Here is a 24,678-nt window from a genome sequence, read left to right as displayed (position 1 = left end):
CCATGGCGGTCAGTATCATGTGTGCAATTAAAAACTTTTCTACTGATGGAACCTAGAAATATTTCCTTCGGCAAATGCTACAAATTGATAGAAAACATTCTACGAAGACCGTATGCTCCACTACTGGCCGAAGGAGTCCCCACACTGTATTAAATTTCGATCCGTAAACCGTTGTTGTCCTTTCTTTTAGTGTCCCAAAACTTTTGGTGACGTGGTAAATAAGAACGGAGTAAAGATTGGTCTGATCTGATCTCGTTTGTATAATCCAATGCTTTGTGTGCAGTTTTTCTGTACGCAGTTGACGCTGGAGAAGAATGCCATTTGCGAAAATAATCTTGGTGCACCTCGGATGACTGAATATATCTTGCTTCTGAGTCAAAACATAGCAAAATTTTGCTGACATCGGTAAGCTTATGCCTATTATACTATACTTTAGTATTAGCATTTGACAGATCAATCTTGGGTACCAAAGAAGAATACAGTTTTAAACAATAGCGATGTAAGCTGAACCTTGATATTTAAAAGTAAATCTTTAAGTTTGACGAATTTAAACAAGCTGAATTAACGGTGAAATGAGGGGGAAACGTGGAAAAGTAAAAATATGCACAAATCTGGAAACATTTCAATTTTCCGAGGTCCTCGATCTGACTGAAGAAAGAAATTTAAACATTCCTAAATGAACTAAATTCTGATACAAGAGTCACATATTTCCCCTCGGAAACAAAGCTAACCCCGCTGGCCTACGATAACTTGAAATCAAATAGGTATACTTCAAAATCTTTCATGCAAACAAAACTTGCGACAAAGAAATTATCATCACCAGTATCCACTCATGGTTAAAAGAACGAATATTTTTATACAAATAAGATAAATGTCAGAAAGTAAAACTATTAACCTACAGATAAAAAAAAAGCTGGTGTCCTGCATCTTTGCACATAACCAGATATCACTCAGTTCCGAACTATATCAATTCGTCATGCGTGACAGTATACTGGTTCCACCACTGTCTGGAGAGATCAATTCTCGGTTCGATTCCTGTTTAGGACTGAAGGAATTTCTAACATACTTTTCAAATGAGACTGTAGCAGATCTCAGACGGAAGGAGTATGGTTTCCTGAAATCCCTTGGGCTATATTCCTTGATAATAAAGCAATACTAACTCATATTATAGTATACTTTAACTTTTTAATATCCTATAAAATCACGCAGAAAACTATGCTTAAACACCAGAAGGTATGACCCTCGTGGGTTAACGCTCTGAACTTAATTCGTTTTTTCTTTAACCAAAATAATGTGTCCAAAACGGCAATGCTACTCCTTCCAAACGATTTTTTCGGTCATCTCAGATTTTGAGGACCACAGAGTATCGAAAGTTTCCAGATATTTGTTTTCTGTTTATGTAGCTTGTCTTCAAAATAGTCAGTTTCAATGTCTTTGGCTTCCCCTTTAATCTTTAAGGTTCAATTTACACCGCTTTGCCTAAAATTCTCTTCTCCTTTGATTCTCCAGGTTTATCCACCGTGTACTGTAACAAGTTCACCAACGTAAACAAAAATACCATCATACAATTACTCAGAAGCAAGATCTCTCATTTAACAGAGGTGCGTCACTTTATGGTTCCCACGTCAAAGTGTAGCTTTGACGTGGATTAAGGAGGTGAGTGAAGTTTAAGCCATTCTTTATTTAATTCTCATATAGTTGAATCACACATTTACAGCGTTTCTATTTACAACGTTTCAATTTGGGTTGTAAATTGAGGACAGTTGTTATGCTGCTGAGCACATTAAGTGATTATTGCCAGTGAAATATATATACAGTCCACCTAAAAGTTTAGAATCATAGCGTATAACAGCAGTTTCCTTATTGTTTATTTTTTTGAAATTAGCTGACAATGTAAGGGGGCGTTTGAGGTCAGACCTTCCCAAGTGCGTTGATCGCTTATTTACTATTATTCAAGTTAGTGCATAGCACGAATATTTGTTAAGTAATTACACAGGGTGTCACACGAATGGTGTACAGAACTGACAAGATTCCGTTCTCAAATTATAAGTAAAAATCACGCACCCTCCTCTGATATGAAACCAATTAAAGCAACTTATTTCTATCAAGGAAGCACCACAATAATTGTCGAATTAAGCAACAATTCAGTTCAAAGATGCATAGATGAAATGGCTGAGAATGTGGAAGATATGTTGTGTAGCATACTAAGAACTACAGAATTTGCATTACAGCTAGATGAGTCAACTTTTCCATGCAATGAATCTTTGCTTCTAGCATATGCGCGCTTTATAAAATATGAAAGTTCAGTTCAAGAGTTGTTGTTTGCAAGGCAGTTAGAAACGGATACTAAAGGTGAGGCGATATTTCGTGTCGTTGAGCAGTTCTTTAAAGACAAGAAAATTCCACTTGATGACATGCTTGCTCTTGCGACGGATGGAACTCCATCAATGACTGTTCGCTACCGTGGTTGTGCTGCATACTTGAAGAAAGTTGTACCAAATGTCTTTACAAATTCACCAACATCTGGTTTCAAAAAACCTCAGTGATCGCCTTCAAAGTCATTACTGGTGTTAATAAAATCAAAGCCCATGCTCTCAATGATAGACTATTCCAGGAGCTTTGTGTTGAGGATGACTAAGATTTTCAACATTTGTTGCTTCATTACTGAAGTTCGTTGGCTATCAAAAGGCAACTGCATAAGACGCTTTTATAACCCTTTTGACTCTGTTATGGAGTTTTTTAAAGAGAAAGATTCTTTTCTCAGTGATAAATTTGAAAAAGGTATCAGGTATGACATTGCATATCTGTCCGAACTATTTGCAAAGTTCAATGAAATGAATTTATAGTTCCAAGGAAATGATATCAACCTTATTAAGGCTAAATCTGTAGTATCTACTTTTATTTCAAGGTTAACTTCATTCAAGCGCAATATAGGCCGTCACGAGCTATATCAATTTCCCTCTCTGTCTGAGCTAGAAACGGTTGGTGGGATACACGATGATCTGCGAGACTTTTGTGACCATTTGGATACGCAAAATGGTCACAAAAAGATCTTTATACCCAACATAAAGATATGTCTGAACGATTTAAGAATCTTCTTTTGATAGAAATTCCAGAATGCATGATGAATATATTTTTAGATATAGAGGAAGTTTGGATATTAGAGGAAGAACTAATTGAGTTACAAAATGATATTGAGCTGAAACCGAAGTTTAAGAAATCTTATCAAGAATTTTGGTTACAAAAGAAAATTTATGATCACTATCCTATGAACAGCGGTTAAGAAGCTACTTATTGCATTCCTAACTTCATATTTAGTAGAACGTGATGTAGTGTGATCATCCAACTTATCTCCAAGCAAAGAAATCGACTCCAGATTACTGAACGTGATAATTTAAGACTCCTTCTAAGCAACTTTAAACCGAATATTGAGAAACTGGTAATTATGTCATCAAGCCCATCTCTCGCATTAAAAATTTACAGAAAAATGAACTTATTGCGAAATGTAGTTCTAGGACTTTTGTTAAATGATTGTCAGATTTTGGAAAGCTAGAATCACTAGTCCAGTAATTTCACCATGTTGAATTAAATAAAATAAAACTTTTATTGGATTTGAAATAAATGTGCGATTAATCATTACTGTTTTGAATTATAGTTTTTTATTATCTTCCTCATTAGGTCGTGCAGTCTGCCACTCTGAAAAATATTTTTATAAGTTAGGACTGGGGGACGTTGGGGATGCATTTATGGAACCAAGGGGGTGGTAACTCGAAAACGTTTGGGAACCACTGGTCTAGATGATCTGATAAAAGCTCTATTTGGTTTAAGTCGAGCGAGTAGGGTTGGTAAGCCCACAATTTGCAATACTCCTCCTGTTGTTTAGTTGCTAGAAAGTCCCTGCACAGCTTAGTCCCTGCACAGCTTAGTATTTTGGGTTATTGTTTTATTGTAATATAAAATTTCTTCCATAAAGTTGAAGTCCAGAGGATATTGCATTATGTTTTATAGCCATCTTTTCTTAAATTTCCTTCAGTTCTGACGATGTCACGTACTCCAGAAAAACAGAAGCAAGCCTAGATCATGATGGAACCGCCATGCTTGACTATAGGAACTAAATAATGTAGCATCAGTTTTTATTCAGTTGATCGTCTCTCATAAACTACTCTTGGAACTAAAAATTTCAATTTTGGATTAATTTGGCCACAGTCCGTTTTTCCTCTCTTCATTGTTTAATATTGATGGCTCTTAGTCCAAGCCAACCGTTTCTTTAGATTTTCCGTTTGTAATAAGGATGTTCGGACCGCTGCACGAGCATGAAGTTCTGTTTGTTCAAGAAGAAGTTTTATAGTGGATGTAGACGCGACCTTCTTCCGAAGGTCCAGAGATGTTAACAGCGTGCACAGTTTATAGACATGTTGAATGACACAGTCATACAGCTCGTGACAACTTTCGATCAGGGAGGGAGGAAGACAACTGAAAATACGTTTTCCGTACAATTTATTGCGTCCAGGGCTTGAGCAAGAAAAAGAATCTAAGCCAGCAGTAAACGATGTGAGAGGCGAAGGCAAGCTTTGCTTGAACACAGCTCTGCTCTCTGCTTTGCTCTCTAGCTACCAGAGAGTTGGCGGAACTCTTCAGGAGCACCATCCCAGAAAGATGTTGTGGAAATTTGGCCGATAGAAATCAATACGGGGGTGAAGAGCTTGCACGAGTTGATGACCGTAGGTAGCCTCTGTATATGCAGGGATTGAACCATTGTTATTGTTTCCACCGGGGTGGAAGTTTGCGCTTGCGATCCATTTGAGAATCCAGAATTCTGATGCGAAGAGGGTTTCACTACAGTATCAATCGCCGATGCCCAGATTTCTGCCTTATATAAAAGAGACGGTAGCCAAAGGTATAAATAACTGAATTGTTGCTTTGTCATCAATATATTGCAGTGGTGATTTAATTATCCATCTAAGGGGAGCAACGCGGCGGGTAGAAGTTCAAGATGGCTAATGAACCTCAACGTAAAGGAACACATCTTCTGTTCATATCAACTATCTTTCTATACATGCTTAAGTTTTGCAAATTACAGTGTCTGCAGACTAGGCACCAGCGAGGTGATCTGATAGAGGTGTATAAAGCCTTGAATGGTTTGAGCATGCTCAATGCTGATGGGATTCTTCCTCTAGCTCAGAATAATCACCTGAGAGGGCATAAATTCAAATTGAGGAAAGACAGATGTAGGATAGACGTGCGGAAATTTGCCTTTAGCCAGCGGGTGGTTGGTTGGTGGAACAGACTTCCATCCCTTGTGGTGGAGGTTGATAGCCTAAATAAGTTTAAGGCTCAGCTGGACAGGTATTTTGAACGAACGGAGGGGTGAAGTGGAAGTGGGTTTTTTTTTTTTTTTTTTTTTGGCTGATGCTGCATAAGCTTGCTTTCTTGCATCAAATGCCTCTACTAATGCTAATGCTAAAATAATTTTCCTCCTAATGATATTTATTCTGCCATTGGGAGAAGAGGGATGCGGGTTACGTGGTAATACGTAACAAATACTAAAATACGAAACAGAAGCTTGTTTTACTGTGGTAAAACAAGCTTCTGTTTAAGAGTGGTCATGTTCGATAAACCTCGTGCCGCGTTTTGTTTATTGAGCATGACCACGTGGTACCATTCTTGATTTTCATATGTAAAGTATTTATGTATTCATAGCTGAGGAAGAGATACAGACAGTGTCGAAAGCTTCGGTAAGTATTTTATTTTATCAAAAGAAGCGAGCGCAGCGAGCAGAGGGCGAAGCCCCCCCCTAGTTGCAATTAATAATATTTTCGATTTCAGTTAGACTTTCTGAGAACTCATTGCTTAACCGTAAGAGTTCAATGTATAACGCAGTTTATGAGATAATTCGGGTATTTTCAGTTAATTCTGTACAATAAAACGTAGCTTATTTAAAATATAAGATCGACAGGTGAAGAACGAACTGATAAAATGATATATACTGCATTGGACAAGATTTAGAAGTGTGTGTTAAGCACCAAAGAAAGTAAGGTTATGCAGCTGTTGTTATTTTTGGGTTTTAAGCACCTCAGCGACTTATACCATGTTGCCCCTCTGCATTATGTCTGGGCAAATGTGTAAAAATTCTACTCCCTCTGCCTGAGATCGGCTAAGTATAGCCCTGATTGAAGAGGCTTTAATAAATTCTTCCAATCTACGATTGGACTCGGACCGAGACCTCTTTAAACGAAAGACAATTGGCGAAGTCATAATACTGTCACGCAAGACAGCCTCTCCTGAGAGTGACTAACTCAGCCACTTTATGAAAATAAAAACTCATAAATATTCCTCGCTTCAAATTCCTCTTTTCCATCCTAGAAGACCCTGGTGTTGGAGGACAGTAACCATAAACACTGTGCTACCACAGGAAAGAACGTACGAGGTTATTAACGGAACAACATTCTGTTAAAGACAGCCCATATGTCATGTTGGCTTCAAACGCAAAATCATTGAAACCCTTTCTTTTTTCTTAGATGATACCTACAACTACTTCTTCCAGGTCATGGTCACCATTAGAAATGCTTGACTGGCCAACGTTGTCGTCAGCTGTTATTTTGATTTGAATATTTTCTTGAGTCTGTGGATGTTGGAATTTTCCATTTCAATAATTAATAATTATTGATAGAAAAAAATGCATTATTTTGTCTCTCTCTGAATGAAACAAACTTCTGCTGTTTTCGACACTTTCGACACCAGCCCTGCTAGTGATCAGATGACCGCTTTGTGCATCATCATGGACATCTTCCTTGCCTTCTTTGCTGCACACTTCCCGTTCCCATAAAAATCTCTGGTTCTTGGCACCTCCATAAGCTTCTTTTGGCATGCCCAGTGTCTCACTCGAAGATTTAACTTCACACAACATTAGATATCAATTTTTTGCTCCAAGTGACGAGCAATCATTTTTACACCGACATGCAATAACACGCACTTCACAGCTGCTAGAGCAAGGTTAAGTGGAAACACGTGCCAGCTGTCCACGCGCTGATTCCTCTGCTTCCGCAAGTCTCTCACACACAAGATTTGGCCTCGTTATTTATAGTCTCCCCTCATACATATCGGGCGAATGAATTTAGAACAATTAGGATTATTTAGGATTGTTCCACACTTTTAAGTGTGGTTAATATCAGAAATCTCTGTCATATGTAATGTGATATGCAGCCCAATTGCTTTTGTATTTCTTTTTTTCTTTTGCCCTTTGGGTTAATTCTAAATACATATAAAGTTTGCTTAAATTTATTGTTAGGTCATCGACGGAAGTGGAAAACGATAATGGAGTGCCATCCTGACAGCATGAAACGGATCCATGAACTTTCCACCCAGGTCGTTCAGCAGGTAAGTACCATCAGCATACTCAAGGCAAATATTGGAGATTTACAGCATGTAGCCCGTTCGAGTTTTCAGTGAAGCCCTCCCCTTCTGCTGTAATTTTATTTTCTAATTCGGTTGAACTAATTTTGCACTTTTAAAATTAAGAGATCGACGCACAAAATTTGAAACGGTAAAAATACATGCAAGACGAAGAAGCAACTTCGTAATTTAATTTATGAAATAGTGCTTATCGTGGCTTTCCCCCCGTTTAGGGTGCGGTCAACCTTTAGATCAAGTTTGGTGACTCTGACTGAGCTGAGCACCCCTAGTATACTGTCATCTCTTTGCTAAAGGTGATAAACGTGAGATGTAACTTTTATGTTAGTTGAGGATGTATTTGTTGTTACTTTGTCAACGATCCTGATATTGGTTATCACATCAAGTTTATTTAAGCAAGTTTGGTTTAATAATTAGTTTTAAATGATTTTAAATCTTAAATGGTTAATATTTGACACCTTGGACTGTTCAGTTGGACTGTTAAATAAGTGTTACATGCCCCAGATCAATAGTACAACCCCTTGGACTGTTGCTTACCCCTCTAAACAACTCAAGCTCCACTAACTCTAATGTTTCTATCGACTATGAGTGGTGGTCTTTCCCTGCAACTAACGTAATTCAAGAAAGAATTCAAGCGCCCTTGAACTCATAAAAATCTGAAATGAACGTTTTATTAGTGTCTTCAAAAGACTCTTATCGGACTGGGGATATTCCTTTTCCTCAACAGAATTACTAACAGAAACAATTCTTAGTGTAGACTGTCATTTTTCTATGCATGTATAATAGTTTGTAATTTTAATTTTTCTATACCTGTGTGATTTCTGTATCTATATAACTTTTCCTCTATATTTATTTATTTTATGCACACCGAGTGGACGGAAATCATGGGATACCAACCTGGTAACGGGTAGGCCCAACTTTCGTCCGGATAAGGGCAGTCACACGGCGAGGCATTGAGTCCACTAGTTCACGAAAGCGTTCCACAGGTATTTCCATCCATACGTGCTACACCTCTGTCCATTATTCCGTCGCATTCCTGGGTCAAAGACGCACCATTGGTGCATGTCCGGTGAAAGGGGGAGGCCATTCCATGGTGGTAAAATCTGCAGACTGCTCTTCTAGTCACAACAACTTTGTGGGGAGGCGCATTGTCCTGCTGGAAGAGTCTATTCCCCTGTGGGTGCACGATCACCCTGAAGGGATGCAGATGGTCTGCAGGGATGGACACGTAACCTGGACCGTTCAGAGATGCGTTTAGACGTACCAAAGGTCTCAACGTGTACCAGTTAAACATGCCCCAGACCATTACCTACCGTCCACCTGCCTAAACAGTTCCTTGTCCGGGTGCATAGCATCGTGCGGTTTTCGCCAGTTACGCACCCTCTGTCCGCTCGAAATAATTGCAAACGGGACTCATCGGACCAGAAAATTCGTCTCCAATCATCCAAGGTCCAGTGCCGATGTTCTTTCGCCCAGTTGAGGCACAGAGTCCCGTGTCGTGGTATTAGCAATGGGACTCTGGTGGGTCGGCGGCTCCCCTTTTGTGTCACTGACGCTCTCCGGTTGGCTGAAACAATGCGAGACAGACGTCGACGGCTACGTTCATCCACCACCTCTCTCCACCCACAGCGCTATCCACGATGAGATGTTATTCCGGAAATGGCGTATTTCCTATATACTCTTGATACTGTCGAACGGGTACAGTGCAATTTTTATAGAGTGACCCATGCATCCGATATCCACTATCATCCCTCTTTCAAAGTCGGTTAACTGACGACGTTTATCCATACTGACATCGAATTATCGTCTACGTGAATGCAGTGAACCTATATACCTGCCAAGCGGTGGGTTCGTCCACTAGCAAGAGGGGTGACAAAGTAGCATTGCCCAGGAACCCCATAAATTCTGTCCTTTCAGTGTATTTTCGGATATTTTATTCTATGTTACTCTCTAATAAGTTTAGTTGGATGTATGTGTGAGCCACCCTTCTTGATAATTTCTGTGCAAGGGTATTTGTTAAATAAACTGATGATAATAATAATAACTATAAATTAAGTTACCACGGATCTAAACGAGGTCAAAGTGAAGCGATGATTACCGTCAGACTTCATTACAACCATGGAACTGATTTGAACTCTTCTCGAAGGGGAATATTTCCTAACTATTCTTCAACACACCCACACAAACAACAATAAAGGGCAGCGTTTACACGGCGGAAAAGGAAATGTTGTCAGAAACGCAATACGGGTCCATAAATTTCCAACAAAGCAGTCATAGCTCGCTGGATTCTTTTTTCGGATCCCGTCACAACTTTATTGCCCTCGTCGGGGAACACGATTTCCAGGATTTCCGACATCTCTTACAACCGAAGCATTGCTTGAAAGAACACAGCGATTTAGAGCGAAATTTACGGCGTACAGGGGACTCAGCCACTATGGCGGTTGTCCACGGAAAACAAACAATTGGGTGGCTAACCTCAAGGTGTTGTGTGCAAATTAGAGGCACGTACGATATTTTATTACCATCCGAGCTGCGTGTTTATGTCTTCTTCTTTTTTTCTCTCTCTCTCTCTCTCCTCCACCCCCTTTGTTTAGGCCCGAAACGTGGAAGAGACGCTGGCGGAACGAACGAGGCAGGTGTGTCACCTCCGCTGGGAGCTACTCCACAGAGACGTGTCGGTAATGCTGCTACAGACTGAACTACATCGGGCTAAGTGGCAAGTGGGTGGTCCTGTTTCTGCCACAAACAGAGACTCGAAGAGAGCCAGGTTTAGACAAACACGATCTTGGTCATCAGGGGAAGGAGCAGCCTGCAAGCAGAAAGAGGTGAGTGGGTGGTTACAGATTAGTTTCCTTGGCGATCACTAATGCCTCACTTGTCGAGTGAAATCACGGAAATAAAGGAACTTGTACACGCTTCGTTTCTCTCTCAGGAGGTCCATGTATCACTCGGCTACACCATTTCGGTTTCGTTTTATTCAATTGAATCATTTTGTGTCCATCGTGGCATTGTCCTTTTAATTCCTACTACATTCCTCGACTTCTGAACCAGCAGAGCAAATTCATTTTTCACTCTACGCATTCTTCGAACGAATACAACGTGACAATGTGTTATTACGAAGTTTCTTCGTTTTCAGTTTAATTAAAAACAAACATGCACTTCAATAATGGTGTTTATGCTGAAGAATGTAACCTTTCACGCGTATGTATTCAAGAGAAATAACAGTTTTGTAACTCCATTACAAAACAGCTCTTGATTTGATGGTACTGGGTGTTTACAAACTTTAAAGATTACTTCTTATTCAGATTTTGTTTCCGAGGGAACAAAAGAATGTCATGCGTTACAAACGATAACATAAGCATTGCTTGAAAGCATCGCTGTAAACAAAGATCGAATACTAACTGTATTCGATCTTTGTTTACAGTATAAATGAATACTAAACTTGTTTTGTATTTTTTGGAGTAGGTTACATTAAAATTTAGCTAATAGCAAGTTGTAAGATGTAAAATCTCACAAATATAATATTTTGTGGAGGAGGGAGATTAGTTTAAAGTAAAACTTATAATAAGGTAATATGGGGGAGCGGAACATTACAAGTCAAGAATATTACTAAGATCACTGGCAAGGATTAAATTAGACAACGTCTATACAAGAGGAGCGGTAAGTGAAAAGCTATTAGAAAACTAGGGCGGATTTGACATATGTAGGCGGTACAGAAAAGGAGATGAACAAAAAGTGAGTGAACAGGGGGAGACAGAGTCAGAACCCCGAGTTGAGTTATGTGGGTGTTTAGGAAAATGAGTTAGTGGGATTCTAAGTTGAGTTTTTTGTTGGTGCTAGGGAAAATGAAATAGTCAGCGGACACAGCAGTCGAGATAAGTAAAATGAGTTAGTAACATGGACAGTTGAGGGTTCTGTTGTGTTAAGAAATATGTGTCAGTTAACAGTTGAGTGTTTGGACGTGGTGGGAAAAGAGAAGGGTAGCGCCCTGGGGAAGTTTTCTTCTTGAAAAAGTTCTTAATAGGTGGAGCGAAAAAACGAGGGTAGCACCCTATGAGTGTTTCCTTGTGATAAGTTTTAATAAAGTGGAGTGGAGAAGGGTTAGAGTGAGATGCCCTATGAATTTCCTTGTGATAGGTTTTAATAAGGTGGAGAGAAAGGGAGCGAAATCCGCAGAACCAGTAGCTCGAGAGAAAGTAGTGAAAATGCGAAATTAGTAGCTCGATCAGAAGGAAGGAAGCAGCGAATGGATGGTAGCCCGAATAAGGTGGAGAAAGAACGCCAGTCCCATGCAGCCAAGAGTTCCTAAAAAAATTATCTGTAGCAAATTCAGGTGAAAGCAGATGAAGGAGATCCTCAGTGAGCCAAATGGAAGTTTGAAACCGCCCCGGAAAGCAAAGGAAAGATAAAAGATAATAATAAGTACTGTAAGTTAACAAGGACTGTTAGTGAAACAGTATAGTGATTAATTAATGAAAAACAGAGATAGCACTAGAAGTAAATTGATAGATAAATTATCTCTTAAGTAAATTATATATATACTAACAGAGTTTAATTAATTCAAAAAGGTTATTGTAAAATGTAAGAGAAACGAAAGATAAGTAGATTAAATAGTTGTTCAAAGGATTATAATATGTTAGTAGGGTAGTAAGGATTATATGTGAATGTTTTAAGGGTAGATAATTGAATATAGTGAGAATCTTTGAATGTTCTAAGGATAGATAATTGAATATAGTGTTTGTATTAATGAAAAATTGTTGGTCCAACTGAAAGACTAATAACAAATAGAGACTTTAGGAAAGTTAAGATTAGTCTTCAGTGTATTGTAACAGAATGGCGAGAACACAGAGTATAATGATGAAAATAGCATATTGATTGGTAATATAAGAATAATATATGCAAGGTATCCTTGACTTAACCTTGTATGCATATTACATGTTTTTTATTCAATTGTATATTTTGTTGTATATATATATGTAAATAAACTTTGTTGTTTATTAATTTGTGAGTTTGTTATTCCTGAACATTCAGCCTTTCCGAAGGGAATTATACACAATTGAGAAGTTCCCACGAATCTGGAATTCTCCTAGGAAGTAAAGTCAGATGTGTACGTGGGGGTGTAAGAAAAAGAGGTCTATAGTTATAAGGGAACAGAACAAATAAGGAATATTTAATAAAGCATTATTATTATACATATTCAAAAAAAATTTAAAGAAGAGTAAAGACATATGAATATAAATTAAAGACTTCAATTCCACCCCCCACAAAGTAATTTAATGTTTGCTTCTTTTTAGGCGCATCGGTGACTTAGACCCTATAGCGCCGCATATATTATGTCTGTAAATTCGTGTGTTCTGTAGCCGATTTTCTGTTTACTAGACGAAAAACCCCAGTTTCCGGGAGAAAAAACATGCTACCGTGCCTGGGACTGACTAACTCAGTCACGTAGTAGAAAGGCACATAAAAATTCCTCGTGTCATCGACGGGATTCGAACTCGGGTTTTTCCACCCGGTTTAACAGTGCCCATGGAAGTGTCTACAGAAAAGGCATGCAGCAGAATGAGAACGCCAATGAGGCAGAGAGTGAAGAGACTCTGTTAGAGATGAATCATTAATTAACCTAACTGCCCTCTTCTGAATGGAATCAAGAAGCCTGAGAGAGGTTTTGGGGGCACCACCCCAGATGTGGGAACAATATTCCATGGTAGAGCGGATTTGCGATTTCTACAGAGTGAACAGCTGTTTGGAAGAAAAGTGACGCCGAGAGCGAAAGAGAAAACCAAGTTTTTTAGATGCAGAGGAAACAATATTTGTAATGCGCTTGTGCCAAGAGAGATTAGAAGTCAGGGTAATCCCCAAAAGAGATATATCATTTTGCCTACAAATCGGAGTGTCACTAGAGATAGGAGCAGAAGGATCATTTTTGCGACTGAGATTTAGAAAGGTTGAAATCAACTAAGTTGTCTTTGCCCCACTGGAGAATTACCTGGAAGATCGGCATTTAAGGAAATGGTAGCAGATTTCGAGAAGTTGAAGCTGATTGAGCAGGACAAGATTTCTCAAAATGGAAAGTGGAATGCAATGTGCTACCATCGGCAAAACTATGGATAGGATTTCCAGTCAATGGAAGAAGGTCATTAATATACAAGAGGAAAAGAGTGGGGGAAAGAACCGAACCTTGGGAAACACCAGGTTAACAATTCTGTTTCTTTCAGTGAGTCGGAGGTGGAGGTGAGTAAACTTCGGCGATAAACAAAATTTAAATAATAGAGTTCTGTAGAAATTTTATTTAAAACAAATGATTGGCCTTAGCAATGATTGAAAACCAGTGGTATAATAATGTTCGCCATGCTATTCAACGAAGTCTATGAAGCTAAGGGAAACGTATTATTTTTCCCCGAAACATCCATTCAGCGAAAGCTCTGCTAATTCCAATGTAATCAAATCGCGCATATCCTAGTAAGTAGTTTCAATACCAAACAGCTTCTTCACACTAAGTGGAAACAATCTGTTAACTTGCAAGATAGAACTACCTTCTAGCGCTCCAAAGCCATCTTCAGTACGTAAAACACTGACACCATCAAGAAGCATCTAGAAGCAACCCTCGAGAAAGGCAAACCTATTTATAATCCCGCTCGCTAGCAGCATCCCTAAGGATTGATCTTTATCAATGGATGGACTACTCACTTAGATTCTTCGGCCAGCCGGAGCCTCTCATGTGGCTACAAGGTGGTAACGCTAAGGAAACAAGGGACACAAGTCTGGATACCTTCGAGGGATGTTTCAGGGTGGTAAACTACAGAAGAATACTTAGTCTTAACTGTATCCACAATGATGTTAGGAGTGTTGTCAATAAAATGGATGAATTCAAACGCTGATATAAGAGGGCTAACAGAAACGTGGTATTACAGATAAACTGAGAATGACGAGTTACACTATGGTATGTATAACGTATTTAGGAAAGATAAGAGGGAAGGTGTGGTCATCCTTCTTACCAAAAGCAGCCTGAGAGTGAAAGAGCTTATGCTGTCATAAGTTACTCCTACCAGCATAGAATCTGCGTGGTATGAGTTAGTTGGAAGCAAAATATAAATGAGGGTGGGAGTAATCAACAGACCAGACAATTGTGAAGTGTATGACAAGAGTATGTACAAGTAGATGAAATGGATAAGCAACTATGAATGTCTTATTATAGGTGACTTCCATCGGCCCCTAATTGATTGAAATAAGTTGGGGGGGGGGGGGGTTACTCACCATTTGGAACAAAATTTTTAATAAACTAGATGATTATTGTTTGAACCAGCATGTTAGATAAAATATTGTGGCTAAGAATATTCTTGACCTCATCATAACTCACGAATCAGATGACATCACAGGGCTTGAAGTACAGGAACCACTGGCATTTAGTGATCAAGCAGTCGATAGTTGGAAGATGAAGAAAGATGGAGTAGTTAAAGGTAAAGACACGGGTTTTAATTTAAGAAAAGGCGACTATGACAGTTTAAGACGCTGGATAGCATCTGTGAATTGGGTAGATTGCAGCTAGAGGGCGAATACATTAGAATTATGGAAGGCTTTAAAGCAATAATCACAGAAGGCATGAATGCATACATACCATTAAGAAAATATAGCACGAGGAGTATGCTGAGATAGATGAATACGGACTTCGCCAGTCTAATAGAGCAGAAAAAGTACAGCGTGGGAAAGTTACAGAGCTAGGAAAGTACTGACGCCTACAACAGTTACAAGTTGGTCTGTACCACAGATAAGGTAAAGTAGGCCAATGATGTGTATAAGAAAGCACTGGCTAAGATAGCAAAGAAATGGGGCAAGGAGTTTTTCACGTATGTGAACACAAAATAATAAAATAAAACGGATCAGATCGGACCCTGGCCGCATCAATCTTTATCGACGAAAGACCCTTCTTGCTGATAAAGACACCCCTGATAAGTGGCAGCGTACCGCCAATACATAAAGGCGATTCTAAGAGAGAGAGAGAGAGAGAAGCTGGTAACTACAAACCAGTTAATCTGACTTCCGTGGTAGGGAAAAATGTTGGAGGGAATGATAAATAGTGCAGTTCGGGTACATTTAGATAGAAATGGCATTTCAAATGACACATAACATGGTTTTTTTAAGGTAAATCATATTTAACTAACCTAGTAAGCTATTTTGACACAGTTACTCATGAGCTGCATGTAGGGAACAATTACGGCATAGTTTATTTGGATTTTTGCAAAGTATTTGATTCAGTCCCTCATGAAAGGTTACTCTATACTGTATAAGCTGGAACACGTTGGGATTACTGAAAATATTCTATTTCAGCGCAGAAAGCAGAGGATTGTGATGATTGATATGCTTCAAAATGTTGTAAAGTCAGAAGTAGTTCCCCCAAGAGTCGGTTCTTGGTCTACTGTTACTGATTTTTATAAACAACTGATGAAGGGATATATGGCGCGTTGTCAAAATTTGCAGGCAGTGTGATTGGGTGAATTTTTAATAATTAATGCCAAGTAGCACTTCTTCTGGATGACTTGAACAGGCTTTAAGAATGGTCAGAAAAGTGGCAGCTATGTTTTAATGCAGCAAAATTCAAGGTTTACACCTGCAGAACAGCAACCCCAAAACTTATACGCTTGGTGCGGTTGAATTAAAAACAGTAGAGGAAGAAAAGAACTGGGAGTTATGTAAGGGCTGGATATGAATTTCTCTGAGCAGTGTAAATATGTGGCCAGGAGGGAAAGCCCATGGTGTCCTATCGATGATTTATCGAATATTATGCTGTGGAAATAGGAGGTTCATAATCCCACTGTACAAGACAATTGTAAGACTGCGTTTGGAATATCGTATCCAAGTATGGGGAAGTCATCTGAGAAAACACATTGAGTCTCACCAAAGGGTTCAATGTCGGCAAATTGGCATAGAAAGATCGGCACAAGCGGCACCGTACAAGGAAGACTTCGATTATATGGGCTACAGAGAGCTTGGCAACCAGACATCTTAGAGGGGATGTGATTCAGTTTTATAGGGCTCTGAGAGGGTTTAGTAAAATGAACGTAGGCGGATTTTTCAGTGCTAATAATTGCAGAACTAGAGGCCATAAATTCAAATTACAAGGAAAGAGTTTTAGGCTAGATTGTAGGAAGTTTTTCTTTTAGCCAGCGAGGTGTTGAATACTGGAACAAGTTGTCTAAAAGCTGCCAAACTTCCAGCTAGTTGATGCTGACAGTTGGAAGAAATTCAAAGATCAACTGGATCAACCTACATGAGGAGGGAAGCTCATAATTTGTTTTCTATTTCATTATCCACTTTTCTTTTCTTTTTCTTTTTCTTTTTTTTTTTTTTTTTTTTTTTGCCGGTACAGCCTGTGACTTCCTCGCGCTATATGGAAAATACTTAAACTACTACTTATACAACTTCATGAGAACGTTCGTCTGATGGGCCCACTTGCCACAATGAATTTAGCCAAACATCAACTAATCACTACAATTAATGTCCTGTCCCTGACTGCTACAATTAGGGATGATAAGATTCCCTGATTTATGACAAAGTGTCTCTGCCTTATTTTGTTGATACCTTAACCACAATATTTTAAAAAAGTCCTCTTCCGGCACCACTTTCTCCTTCTGTGGAATTGCTTCACAATAAAGCACCTCCCAAAATCTCAAGCAGCGAACATCAATAGCGAATGTTCTGCTCTTCAAGTCCCATGAAGTTTTTGGAGAGTCCTGCTTCCTATCCTAACATGCAAAATTCTTCCGTACCTGCCTCCACAGATATTTCGTGCATTCTCTGGCAGATCTACCATAAGCAATCTAGTTGCCACTACATTTGCCACTCTTCGAGCTTTTGAGAAAAACGCCTGAGATGGCAATAACCTATCTTGACCTCCAAGCTGCCTTCGACGCCATCCTCATTCCGACGCTCATCACCCTCTTGGAACAATATTTTGGAATCCATGGGGTATGTACTACGATTCATTAGTGCCCTTCGCAACATAACCATAATCCTCTAGCTAACGATCGTACGATCTCAACAACCATTATCGCAGGTGTACCAAAGGGGGGGGGGGGTACTTTTTGGAATTTTATTCACAGCTGTCTTGTATAGAGCTGAAATCAGTTGCCCACACTAACGCGAAGCACATTTATGCCGAGGAATACTGGCTGCCAAAATGGGCAACCCACAAATTACACCTTCCCCTCACCTGCACAACGGACAACAGCACAAGAACTGGGGCTATGGTGAATACCAAATCTAGTAGAAGACTTGTATTCACTACTAAAATAGTCACAGACGTTATATTGGAACCCAATATATGAGATATGTGTTCATGGCAGGTCCACCTAAGATCAACGCCAATGGTAATTATGCATTCCAACAAGTTTGCCTTTTAGGACCTTTCCTACCAAATCAGATGCTTATGAGAATCCAATAACACGATGCTAACCTCCACTATTTGCGACCAACTATTTGCATCTGGCTTCAGCACCTCCAGCTGCGTACGGACAACCCGTCATAATCTCGAGCCGGACTGCCTGCATCTGCCACAGTGTCGTTGTAGTTTTTTAGGAACATCAGCTACTGAGGCCATATTGCTCCATACGTACTGTTTGTAAAGTGCCTGTGTTCTGAGGTTGATTTTCTCTTTGCTGGACAAAAAACCAGAGTTTCCAGGACAAAAAAACCACTTACTTATGAGGCTTTTTCACGTTCTGAAAAAGCCCATATCTGCTACAGTGCTCCGCAGGACTATTAACTCTTACCCCATGCACAAATTCATTAGTATGTTGTACCCTCCTGTCATTACAGGATATGTTATTTGGTTTTTCTTATATACTATTTCTCTACACGTATTTACTTTTTCTATGAAGTATCCCTTTGTAAGCCTCTGGCAACTTGCCATGATGGAAATAAAGATTGTTATTTAAGACAACAAAATAAATAATTGACAATGCCCTTTGAACACCAGCGATCCCCATGAGAGTTTTTTCTTAGTGAAATATTACTGCAATTATGTCTAATAGCCAGTAGACTGACCACACTCACTTCTTGATCGTCTCTTAGAACAGACTCCTTCAACAGGAATCGAATTTGAGGCCTTCCACATCAACACAGCGTGCTGTAAACCGCTGCACAGCCTCTCTTTCCTCAACTTTTTTCTTTTTTTTTTTCTTTTTACATTACTGAATCCATCACGGCTTCTTCCAAACCTGTCATCTCCCTGAAATTAATTACAAAACTTCATCAGCAGTTCCTAATTACCGCTTATGCAACTTTTCAGAAAAAAATAAAAGAACTAAAAGGATTCCCCTCCCCTTCCACCATTATTATTATTTTTTTTTCCCTAAAATGAAAGTAAGTGGCATCCAGCAACGAATTGCTCATAAAAGGGGAATTTTTAAACATGTCCTCTGGCTATTACGCTCATTATTTTCAGTTCCTTCCGATGCACGCGCGCACACGCGCACACGCACACATCGGCTGTACTTTCATCATTGATACCTCCCTAAACCCATTCGTTTATTTTTTAATTGCAATGTATTTACAAAGTACATCATTACGGTCATTAAAATACTAAATCACGACAGATTTAATATGGATGAGTGGGTGGAGACAATCTGCTCGGCGTCCACGAGCCATAAGAAATGGGATTTGTTTAATGGGAAAATTAGATGCAATCTTCTGTACAACTGTGTAAATTGCTACGTACTTTTAAAAGTCAATTAAAAGGATGGGTTGAAGACAAAAACAACGATTCTACTGGATTACAAATACGAAGGAAAAATGTATATTTTTATTATCATTATTTGCGATATTTCCAAAATGCAGCTGTTGTTGTTTTGTTGGGTTTTTAGGGGCATCAGCAACTAAGGCCATGTTACTCCGTATATATTGTCTGTAAATTGCTTGTGTTCTGAGGTCGATTTTCTGTTTGCTGGACGAAAAACTATGGTAACCTCGCTTGAGACTGACTAATTCAGCCATGTTGTAAAAAAGGCACATAAAAATTCCTCCTGTCATCAACGCGACTCGAACCTCTGGTCTTTTCCACCCGGTATGGGGAAGGACGCCAGTCCTACTTAAACTCTGCTACCCACGAGGGCCTAAATGCAGAAAACGTAACTCTGTTCAAATGGCAGTAGTGCTTCTGTTCTCTTCGAATGATTGTTGGTAACTTCTGTCCATCCACACTTCTACCGCTTTTGCATGGTGAGAGTTCTGTTGAAAGTTGGCAAGAAGGCAAAAAACTGATGCACCATTTCTCCTTGACGATCTTGGTTAATGTCCAGCGATTCTAAACACACCTCACACAATGCTCTTTTGATTTTTCCTCAGGGTACAACAATCATTAGCATTAGTGAAGGCACGTGATGTAAGAAAGCAAGCTTATATAGCATTAGCCAAAAAAAAAAAAAAAAAGCCTTCTTATCTAGGTAAATGGGTCTGTAGTAATGGATTCCATGATGATAAATAAGTACTGTACTGTTTGATCCAGAAAGTTTAATAAACGATAAACTTCCATTCTTAGATGTCCTGATAAAAGATGTGGGCTCACACCCGGAAACCTCGGTATACCGTAAGCCAATGTGGTGCGGGCAGTTTACCAACTACAGATCGGGCCACGCCCCTAACCATCTCAACAGCGCCGCCCGCACCCTATTCTCCCGTGCTTGGAGCCATTCCAGCTCGGATGAAGCTAGGTGTACCGAGATTTCCAGAGTGAGAACGAGCTGGTCAATTGTGGTTATCCAAGCCACATTTTAGACAAGTGCTTATTGCAAGCGCTGGAGCTCATGATCCACCCGAGTCCGTCATCAACGCATGACAATATGCCTACCACCTACATTCCCTACTATCCGGGCATGTCGGGTCAGATTTCAAATATTCTCAGGGAATACCGCATAAAATGCGTGCCGCTACCCAGTAGAGCTTGCGTTCTCTAGTTTCTAACGTGAATACTCCAGTCATCCCTCTTTTGAGCAGCGGGATGGTATACCGCATAACTTGCAGAGATTGTGGCAGCTGCTACATAAGGGAGAGCTCGAGACGCCTTCAAGACCGCCTTGCAGAGTACGACAGGTCAATCCGCCTTGGTGAGACTGACCAGTCCGCAATCGCGGAACACTTCTGGTCGACCAATCATGACCTTAACCCCAAGCGCGATTACGAAGTGATTGACCAATCCCGACTTTCGCCACCGCCTCGAATCACTTAACATCTCGTGCAATCCAAGAACTATGAATCGCTGCAAGGGCAGAAGGCTGCACCCTATCTTAGAGGCAACTATCTTGAAACTGGATAAACGCTGGCAGCAAATCCACACATCCGTGTAACAACAATGAGCAGCAACCTAGCAATTGAATGTTTAATCTCATGCACGCACAACTCTGTATTCGTTAAAAATTGTCTCTAACTTCTTTATCCTGTTAGAATTGCCGACGAAGGGGTCCATTTAACCCCGAAAGCTACGTGTCGTTTATTAAACACTTCTTATTTCACCCATCCATTTCCTCTAAAAGTTTGTCCAATTCCTCCTTGAATTTATTTAAGCTATCAACTTCCACAACGACAGATGGAAGTTTGTTCCAGCAATTGACCACCCACTGGCTAAAGGCAAATTTTCGCACATCTATCCTACAACTGTCTTTCCTCAATTTGAATATATGGGACATCTATCGTTTCGCGCATAAAAGTCGTTGCTCTTTGCTGTTTATTAACTAACGTGTTTTCTTATCCATTATAAATATTATCCTTTATTATAACTGCATTTTTCAGTAATATTTCCTTCAATACATGAAGGAAACATAAAAACGGATGTTCAACAAAGCAACTGTCTATAACTGCAAGGTAAACTTATATTCGGGTTCCTCAGGCCTTCTTCTACTTGAAACGTCAGTGCAACAGAAACCACAACGGGAAAAGTCCGCTGCTGAGAATCTCGCAGAGCTCAAACAGTGTGAACCAACAGTCATGGTCTCAAGACACGTCGAACCTCAAAGGAGAAACTCTTCTGTCAGCTTTCTATGCAGTTAAATTTGCAGTGCAGCACTGTAGATTATATATAAAATTAAAAATCAAGATCGAGTTAACAAAGATCCAATGCAACTATTTCAGGTTTTAAAAATAGAAAGGAATGAAAAGCAGTTGTAAGATGTTCAATGACTTTAGATAAAATCTTTGAAAGAATAGTCTTTCAAAAACTAATCAAGCAAACAAGAGTTCGGTTGATTGATCTTATGGTCTTTATTGGTCTGTCTAACTGTTTGTTTATGATAAGTTGTGCGATTTTAAAATCCACAGAAGGGAAAACTCGCACTTTCGGTTAACTATTTTCTAGCTACTTTCTTTTTTATTGCTCATATTTGATAAGTTTTATGTTAACTCCGTTCTTGCTTCTTTCCTTAACGGAAAATTCCTAAAAAAAATACTTTCGTGTCTAGTTTTAGCTGGATGCAGACACTAAAATCACACGAAAGGTTCCTTCGGCTCACGCATCAACGGTCCAACGGTCCTTGGACATTTGAAACTTAGATCTTTGGGATACATCTTTCGAACATTATGCTATTAACTGTTGCCTATTCACAGCTTTTGTTTTATTTTTGTCTGTCCCGTTTTCATTATAAAAACACCAAGCTTAAAAAAATTGTCTCTCATCAAAGATGTACACGAATACTAATGAGCAGACAAAATCGATTTTAAATATTGAGACGTCATTTGGTAAGTCTCTGGGGTGAACAGTGGGATGGCTGCAGCTGAAAAACAACAATCAACAAGATTATACGTCGCCAATTAATAACGCGGTGTGGTTTCGCTTGCCTTTCGCACCGTTGTGTATTAGCAGGTGTCCACTATTGGTGTATTTGAAGATCGATAAGTCTTTTATTTTTTGTGAAGGAATAAGGGTCTTAAGAGCAAGAACCTACTCCGATTAAACTTGGTAAGGAACTAAAGGTAAAGGAGGGAAAAATGTCCCTTCGGACTAAGGATGGTTTCTGTTCAATAAATATGACGCTGTTGACTAAAGAATAGTTCCAATATGTAGCAGGATCTTTTCTGCAGCTACTACGTCTGGCAGGTTTCCTAATTCTGAGTTATCAACGAACCAAGACCAGGAGCTGTAATGCTCTCAAAACCTTTTCTTCCCTGTATGCTCTTCAGAGAAAAATATTTTCAAGATACAGCGTCAGAGACTTGGGATTCTCCTAACCACTACCTTCCATCAACCTGCTGAGCTTATCAGCAGCAGTGGGACTTCATCTGAACTCTCGAATATCCTCGCTGAGTATTCAAGAGCTCCTCAAACTCTAAATAAGCTCAATTCAGAGTTTCCATTCTATTACGGCAGCAAAATCTGAAGCTTTTATTTTTATTTCATAATATTCTACAGACCTTACTTTCATATAGTCCATTAAACCGAGGTTTTACTGTATAAAAATTTATTACAGTCCGGGTAGGCGTAAATTCTTTGCATTCAATTCTTTGCTGTCAACGTCATAGCATCTTATCAGAATGATCAGTCATGAATTACCTCTAACAAAGCCGATGTTACATCCCTAATAATGGTTCCAACTATCGACTCCATACTCCCTCTTTCTGGTACGCTTTAGGCTAATGGCTTCCACCTTCTTTCCACACGTAGATTAACCAAGAATTTGTGGTGAGCAGAATTGTAATAAGAAATCGCGACTATTTGCTGCAGTTTGTCAAAGTTTTATCCAATCCAGTTCACGTGGTCTCTCCGTATTATTCTGAAAATAGCCAGACTGCGGGTCGCCTTGCATAACGACTCCTTGAGTTTACTTTTAAAGTGGTTGCCAGGAGAACATCCTTCCTGTGGCAACGGTGGGTTCTAATGTAAGTTAATAAGCAATATGGCTTCTGCAGAGCGTTTCATGCTTCTGTAATATATCGATCTTCATGTACCGAAGCAACTCTTGGACAAGTCTGCCTGACATTTTTCTCTTCTGAAATTGTTTTTTTACCCTACGTACCATACTGCTGCCGACATTGGTCATCTTCGCTTGGGTCTGAATCGCTCCGCCCTCTCTTTCTCTAATGTACTTTAACTTTCAAGGTGGTCTCTCAAAGGGTTCTACAATACTTATAACAAAGTTGATATTTCTTTTTATTTAACAGGTGAAATAAAGAGAGTTGACTTCGAGGTACTTTTTTGCAATTGCATGTGTCGCATATTCGAAAGAACCTTTAAGTAATTTACCCAGTATAATGAAATTCAGATTTTTTTTTCAAGTTTTATTTATTTATTCAATTAATTATAGTCTGCTGTTGTTTAACATTTGGGCACTATTAATAAAACTGTCACAATGAATATCTAAAAAAAAAATCAAACAAACAAATTCATTAAGCCAGAATTCAAATTCATTATATTACAAATTATGCTCCCTCACGTGAGTCTCGAACAGCCGCTCCTGACTTAACAATCAAGAAAACTAACCATCAGATCCCCCCCTCCCTCCCCTCGACCCTTTGGTCTCTCCTGCACTGGAGGACCTGGCGGCATGCTAGTAGTTACTTCGATTATGAAATGAAGGATATCAGGAGTTATAAACTTCTCCACAGTATGCAAGAAGCATTTAAATGCTCCTGCGCGATGTTCTTCTGTGATAAACCATCAAATCCGTGTATTAGTACACCTTAAAAGATGCAGGGAAAATGAGTTGGCCTGGCAACAGAAAATTTGGTATAAGGATCCTAAGAAGAACACTAAAGAAGTCCTGAAATTCTGAAAAGGACCAAAGTAACTTTCCTAAGTTTACAACAATGTTGCTGCAGGGTTAAGCTAGGGAAGAGGAGGGGAGGAGTCTACGAAGGCTAAATTACTGGAATTGCACGTATAACTTCCCAGCCGCTATCAGAATATGTTTATCAGAAAATTTGGTGTTGATCCGACTTTTTCCTATTGAAGTGTGTATAAAAACCACACTTACGTCACCCTCCAAGAAGTATCTGGACACACGTAGCATTCACACTGATGTCACTGCCACTCACTTCAACAGAATCCCCTTTGGCCGCTATGACACACTCCGCTGTCAGTGGGCAAGTCTTTTCGCAAACGAACGATAAACTGAAGCGGGTGCATTTTTCCTGCAACACAGCAAACAACTCAGTTACCGATGCGGAGCTTATTGGTCTGGCCCTCACCAGATGTTCTGGTTCATTCCATTGGTGCTTCGTACGGTTAAAATCGAGACCCTGGCCGACCATTCCAACTTTAGTATATGAATCATTCTCAAACAGCACTGA

At 39.5% G+C, this 24,678-nt stretch overlaps 1 protein-coding gene across 1 annotated transcript in view; it reads left to right on the top strand.

The window, feature by feature from the left end:
- Nucleotides 1-24,678, top strand: part of LOC150081719 (uncharacterized) — a 167,107-nt gene that overhangs the window by 119,973 nt on the left and 22,456 nt on the right. The window contains exons 7-8 of the mRNA XM_090378828.1: nucleotides 7,289-7,377; nucleotides 10,005-10,235. Coding sequence (XP_090234954.1) covers nucleotides 7,289-7,377; nucleotides 10,005-10,235 — 320 coding nt within the window. The remainder of the gene's footprint in view (nucleotides 1-7,288; nucleotides 7,378-10,004; nucleotides 10,236-24,678) is intronic.

This window comes from Mastigoproctus giganteus, chromosome 8 (genome assembly GCF_048544385.1).
Source record: "Mastigoproctus giganteus isolate SK-2022 chromosome 8, ASM4854438v1, whole genome shotgun sequence".
NCBI lineage: Eukaryota > Metazoa > Arthropoda > Arachnida > Uropygi > Thelyphonidae > Mastigoproctus > Mastigoproctus giganteus.
This window is presented reverse-complemented; position numbering and strand designations above follow the sequence as displayed.